The sequence below is a fragment of the Etheostoma spectabile genome, chromosome 7 (genome assembly GCF_008692095.1).
Source record: "Etheostoma spectabile isolate EspeVRDwgs_2016 chromosome 7, UIUC_Espe_1.0, whole genome shotgun sequence".
Taxonomy (NCBI): Eukaryota; Metazoa; Chordata; class Actinopteri; order Perciformes; family Percidae; genus Etheostoma; species Etheostoma spectabile.
The window spans coordinates 25,389,000-25,395,823 of NC_045739.1; the positions used below are offsets into that span (position 1 = coordinate 25,389,000).

The following is a 6,824-nucleotide window of genomic DNA, read 5'->3' on the forward strand; positions in this document are numbered from 1 at the left end:
TGCTTTTCTAACTCAAACATTAGGTATAATTTCCTATAAATTAGGTTTATTCACCATAAATTCCAAAAATAACTTTAAAACTAAATGTAATAGTTTATTGTTACGTAGAGTTGAAAACGTCAAAAAAAGTGACAAACATTGAAAAAAGTGTTGGCAAAAAAAGACAAAAACTCAGTTAAAAAAGTTTTTAAAAAAACGTTGATGAAAAGCATCAACAAAATTTTTGATTTTCAATTTTGTCGGGAAGACAACACAAGGTTTAAAAATAATAAATTGGATAATTGTTGGGTTTTGGCTTTAACATAAATGTTGACATGCTTTTTTCTTTCCTTTCCAGTGGACTCAGCTGGACTTGTTGCTAACATGACTGTAAGTGTCCATGTTCTCACATGTTTAACTTTTTACTGTAAACAGTGAAACGGGAGACAAATGAGATCATTTCTTATGAAATGATGACCTATATGGGCGTGAGACCTAACCGACTGTACATTGAAAAGGACTTTTTTTCTTGAAATGCTTTCCCATTTCTTTGCCAAACATAAGAAATTAACTTTTATAAAAAAGTGTATATTTGAAATGAAGATATTTGTCTGTGTTTCTGGGCATTTCAGTGTAAGAAGCCAGATCAAAAGATCAAGCCGTACCTGAAGGCCAACCTGCCGAAGCGCCTCCACTTTGCCAACAGCCGCCGCATCGAAGACGTCAACGTCCTGGTGGACCCTAAATGGCTGTTTGAGAGGTATCCATGTCCGCCCTCCGTCCGCTGTTTGGTTGTTATCTTATTTGCAGCTGTAGTCTGGAGTTTTCAACCATTTTATTTTTATTTTTTGAAGTACGTGCACCAATGGTTCCAAATAAAATACACCGTCATGGAAAGTACTGACAACACACAGAAAAGGCCAGGCTAAATCTCATGATAACTGAAAGTAATACTAAATTAGATTAGATTATACTTTATTCATCCCACAGTGGGGACATTTCTTTGTTACAGCAGCATTCTCTACGATAAGAGCAAAAAAACAAACAAACAAGTAAACACACAAGAGGAACAGGCAAACGGTAGACAATGAGAAGAAGGTAGACTGAAGTAAAGTGGCGTCAAATAACGGTTTTGTAAAGTAAAGTGCGGTTGCCACAGTACAAAAAAAACAACAACAATATTGCAGTGTAAGTAAATGACGTTAAGATCAAATTGAATATGTAATTAAAGTAAAAAAGTAAAAGTAGGTAACCATAATATAAGTTATATTCACCTGTGACCATAAATAATATGAGAACAAGTTGACGTCACACGTACGTCGCCATATTCATTTCCTTGTTTAACGAGACGTGTGTGACTCGAACATCTCACATTCACCAACAAAGCGTGCCGCTACACGCCGTCCTGCCAGCCTGTCTACATTTTAACATCAATGTACACTGGAAGGATTTTTTTACTGTCGTCGCTGAAAGCGACTGCTGTTTTAATCCTGTCGGTTCTCCACAGCGGGCGGGGCTGCTCAGTTCCCCCCCCCACCCGACTGACACACACACACACGCACACACACGTACACACACGCACACACACACACACACAACAAAGGTGGATGCAGGCTAAACGGGAGTTGAGGCATACAGGATGACAGGACTGAGCATTTGGCCTTCTTTTAAACAGCGTTTTAGACCCGAACCAGGTTTTTTTTAAGGAGGTTTTAAGGGTTTTATTCACACGGTGGTCCACTTGTGCCGTGCCCCCGCAGCGCCATCCATGGCGCTACTTTCTACCCTAACCCTAACCCCTAACCCCTAACCCTAACCCCCTAAACCCCCTAAACATAACCCACTGAGTCTACCTTCCCACTAATTAGTCCATGTAGTGCTCTGGTGATCCCCTCAGGCTCTACCCTTCACGACTCTACTTTTAGGACGTTACCGTTCGTCCCTTGGACTCTTCTTCTCACTAATTAAGCCGATTCTGCGTGCCTTTCTTGTCTATTTTCGACACTACACATTCACACTTTTTCTTTAAAGTGTTACCCTTCGAGTCTTTCTTTCTCTGTATTACACAACCTTTATACTTGTTCCTTTTCCTCAAAGAAATTTATTAAACAGATAAAACACAAGTGTCTTAAGCATTAAAAACCGATAAAACACATGAATAGACAGTGCATCTCTGTTCATGTAAGGTGTGTTTGAGTGTCGCAAAAAGCGCTATATAAATAAAATGCATCATTATTATTAGATAGTCTAGCTGTGTCGGGTCATTGGTCATTTCAGAGAGAGAGTGTGTGTTTCTTCACCCCCTCCTGCTCTGCACACTCAGCATTTCCGTATTTATCACAGACTGATATGTATATTTTTTATGTAAAAACCAAACCGTGTCCCCACAGATATCCAGGTTCTCTCACATTCTGCTCTGGCGGGAACCACGGCTACGACAACGACGCTGAGAGCATGCACGTGAGCACTGAGGATTCCTACGTTATTACAATAGTCATCAGTCAGCAGTAATGTCTCCCAAATAGAATGAGCCTCCCTCAATAATATTAAGAAAACATATCTCCATCATTGCAATAAATGGCAAAATAAACCTGTATGTGGTTCTATTGCAGTTATTCCTTAAGTTGTAATGTTTTTTAACCATTTTGACCTTTTGTCCTTAACATGGCCACCGTTGCCATTGTAGCACGGAAAGACATGTTTCTTCCTCCCTCTTTCCTTGCAGGCCATGTTTGTCAGTTATGGACCCAAGTTTCAGGACAAAACTAAAATCGAACCCTTTTCCAACATCGAGCTTTACAACCTGATGTGTGGTGAGTGGATGGATGTTTCTTGACAAGTTACCACTTACAGTAAGAATGTCAATGAACTTCAGACTCAGACGTTTGTTGGGGTTTGCTGTGATTCGGCCAATCAGAGCTGTCGTCTGCGGTTTAAATGGCGCTAAGCTAAATGCTAAAGAGGGGAAACTTACAGATTTTCATCAGGCTGAAGCGAGTCATCCGGCGGAGTTTTGCCAACCGTACCTGCTTTCCTAAAAACACCACCATAGAATAGAATAAATCTTTATTGTTCACCAGGGTGGACGTTTTTCTTTGGCCATTCAGACCTACGTGACAGATTAAACATACAGACAACGTCTCAAGCATAGTAAGTAAAATAAAAAAAAATCAAACAAAAATATCAGGTTAAAAGAAAATACATACGCTTAACCCTCATGTTGTCCTTGTCTCATTAATTGACCCATTTTCAGTTAATTAAATTTTTTTGTGTCACAAAAAATGGGCCGTTGAAAAAAAGCACTGAAAATGTACATTAACTGAACATTAAAAATATCAAAAATCGTTGGAAAAAACATCAAGAAAAGCACCCAAAACATTGAAAAAGTGACAAAAATGTCGGAAAAAAAGGATAATAATGTTAAAATAAGGTGACCAAAATGTTTTTGTTTTTTTAAATAAGCACTGAAAATGTCAACATTAAAAATTTCAAAAATCGTTCAATCAAGAAAAGTAGCCACAACATTGAAAAAGTGACAAAAATGTCTGAAAAAAGCGATAATAATGTTGAAAAAAAGTGACCAAAATGGTTGATTTTTTTCATGGTTGACGGGAAGACAACAAAAGGGTTATATTTATTAAAATAGCAGCTCAGTTTGATTTTCACTTGGTTTGGTTGAGGATACTGATGCCAGTTGATATACAAGATTTTTTTTTAAAACCCTTTTTGCCAGAGGCAGTCTGAATCACCTCCCAGACTTCAGGAGCTCAAACTGGCTGGAAAGAGGATGTAACTGCTGTGATTTTCCTAGCTTTCTTCCTCATTCTGTCAGTGTAGATTTGGGTCAGATGTTTTGGGGGTTTTCCCACTATTTAAGCTATACTATACTATATACACTCTCTCTATCTATCTATCTATCTATACATCTATCTATCTATCTATCTATCTATCTAACATCTATCTATACATCTATCTATACATCTATCTATCTATACATCTTCTATACTATCTATCTATCTATCTCTACATATCTATCTATAATCTATTTATACCTCTATATCTCATCTATCATCGATACATCTATCTATACATCTATCTATACATCTATCTATCTATACTATCTATCTATCTACATATCTATCTATACATCTATTTATACATCTATCTATCTATCTATCTATCTATCTATACATCTATCTATACATCTATCTATACATCTATCTATCTATACATCTATCTATCAATTTATCTATATATCTATATATCTATCTATCTATATAGCTATCTATACATCTATCTATCTATACATCTATCTATCTATACATCTATCTATCTATCTGTCTATCTATACATCTATCTATCTATACATCTATCTATCTATCCATACATCTATCTATACTCTGTATACAAAACAGAGACCCACTGGTGTGGACCCCTAAACTATACACTCATTGTTCCATGCAGACGTAATGCAGATCTCTCCCACTACCAACAACGGGACCCACGGCAGTATGAACCACGTCCTGAGGCGGCCCTACTACACGCCAGCGCCCCCTGCAGAGCAGAGCGTTCCGGTTCAGTGTCCGATGGTCAGTCTCGATCCTGCAGACAACCTGGGATGCTCCTGTCCTGCCGTGGTGGGTACTTTCCACAACATCCTCATTCCTAAACGAGAGAATAGCCAATGACTCCCCAACGACGATTCGATCTATTTACGGCTCCGTTGTGTCAGTTTTAAACAGGTGACTGTCACACATGGCTGTGGTGGAAGTGTTAATCATGTGACCGTTCTGTTTAATGTAACGGTTGCAAGTTTTAAACGTGTTGTGAAACTTAGCTAGATAAGTTAAGGCAACACAAATACTCAGGTAGGGTTAGGGGGGGGGGGAATCTGGGATTAGCCTGAAAACTAGTCCCTTAAAACTACAGAAATGAGACACATTCATAACTGCTTCACAGAAATAGGTCTGTAAAAGAGAGTTCATCTTACAAAGGCGGCTGTTGGCTTTTGGGGTTAGGGGTTGGGGGTTAGGGTTCATGGGTTTGTGTTTAGGGGATGGGGTTTCATGGGTTAGTGTTTTGGGGTTGGGGGTTAGGGTTCATGGGTTAGTGTTTAGGGGATAGGGGTTGGGGGTTAGGGTTCATGGATTAGTGTTTAGGGGTTGGGGGTAGGTTCAGGGGTTAGTGTTTAGGGGTTGGGGGTTAGGGTTCAAGGGTTAGTGTTTAGGGGTTGGGGGTTAGGTTTCATGGGTTAGTGTTCAGGGGTTGGGGGTTGGAGGTCATGGTTCATGGGTTAGTGTTTAGGGGTTAGGGTCCATAGGGGTTGGGGGGTTAGGGTTCATGGGTTAGTGTTTAGGGGTTGGGGTTAGTGTTTAGGGTTTGGGGGTTATGGTTGAATGATTAAAACCTTAACCAGCAATTAAACTCCTGTTAACATCATGATGTAATATGGCCATAAAACTAATAATTGAAATTCAGTTTTATTTAGTGTCATTATAATAATTCGTGGTTGCTTTCCTTACTTTGTATGGACAAATTTAGGGCAATTTTTTTTTTTCTTTCCAAAATAGAGGAACAAGCTTAGTGCAAATCAGGCCCTCTGATGATGTCAACACATTTTATAACAAGAGTCTGAGGTCAGACGTAACGTCATCCTCCTTCACCTTAAATTACACTTAAAGAGAATAACTGACCTGGAGCCAGTTTCACAATTACACTACTGACCCGAGAGCAGCATTTCCACGGTAAAAGTCTGCCTGTAGGTCAGTGGCACCGACTCATGAGCATCATTTAGCACGTATGTACACCTTTTCTTACAGCTACTGTCAACTGTGGGTTTTAAAGGGTGAGTCCCGTGATTTAATATGTTTCTTTTGAGTCTTTTTTATTATGTGAGAAGGTTACGACATCCTGTTTTTTAGTCAGCAGCATGGGTCAAGCTACAAAAATGCTGGCTCTTACAAGTCCCTCAACAAAACTCAACTGTCTTTCATGAAGTCCTCCCTATTTAATTATTTCCACATCTCTCCGTGAGTGAAACCAAGATATCCCCGCGTGACTTTACCAAGGTTATTTTCAGTCAAAGCTCTTTCACAGCTACAGGTGATCTCTCACAACTGGTTTCACCAGATGTTGTTGCCACAGTAGTTTCTTTTTCCCCACATTCTTTCCTGGTATTGCTGCTTTCATTTCTAATTTTTCCAGGAAAAAAACAGTCAACTAAAGGCCAAATGGTTAATGCAAGCCAAAGTCTTATCCTTGGGAAACCAGCCTCTGAAATCTGCAGCAGACTGTGAATTGTGTCTTTTTTTAGCAGCGAGACAGACACTACAGAGGTCTGTTTCTTTTATGTCTGCCTAAGAGTTACAAGCAATTAAACACTTTAGCGTCAGAATTTTCCTTGACTCACAGTGTGTGTCCAGGATACAATTTGGGATCTTACTGTTGGTCTATAAATGACTAAATGCCCCTTAACTGAGAGAGAAACGGAGCCAGGACCCACTACTACATAAATTGTATACAATTTAGTATAAAAGTTGCATATTAAACTGGGCCTACAATTACATGTGGGTGGTCTAAAGCCTTTATACACACATGTAAAGTGCATAGAATACCAAACTATTAAATAATGGTTTATAAACCATGCTTTTAATGTTAAAAATACATGGGGCACAGGGAATTTTCAGGACTAACTTGGGCCAGTAAGCCTATCATCAATGTGCTTTGTTTTTGTTTTTTTCACAAAAAGGCTGATTAATATTTGCTAATGATTATAGATGTACCAATACCAGTATTGGCATAGTTTCCGATACCGCCTAAAACGCTGGTATTGGGAAGTACTGGAG

The 6,824-nt window shown here is 39.0% G+C and overlaps 1 protein-coding gene across 1 annotated transcript in view; it reads left to right on the plus strand.

Moving 5' to 3' along the window:
* Window positions 1-6,824, plus strand: part of LOC116691915 (venom phosphodiesterase 1) — a 67,672-nt gene that overhangs the window by 37,965 nt on the left and 22,883 nt on the right. Inside the window, exons 14-18 of the mRNA XM_032519829.1 lie at window positions 338-369; window positions 612-739; window positions 2,370-2,439; window positions 2,705-2,792; window positions 4,444-4,616. Of these exons, the coding sequence (XP_032375720.1) occupies window positions 338-369; window positions 612-739; window positions 2,370-2,439; window positions 2,705-2,792; window positions 4,444-4,616 (491 nt within the window). The remainder of the gene's footprint in view (window positions 1-337; window positions 370-611; window positions 740-2,369; window positions 2,440-2,704; window positions 2,793-4,443; window positions 4,617-6,824) is intronic.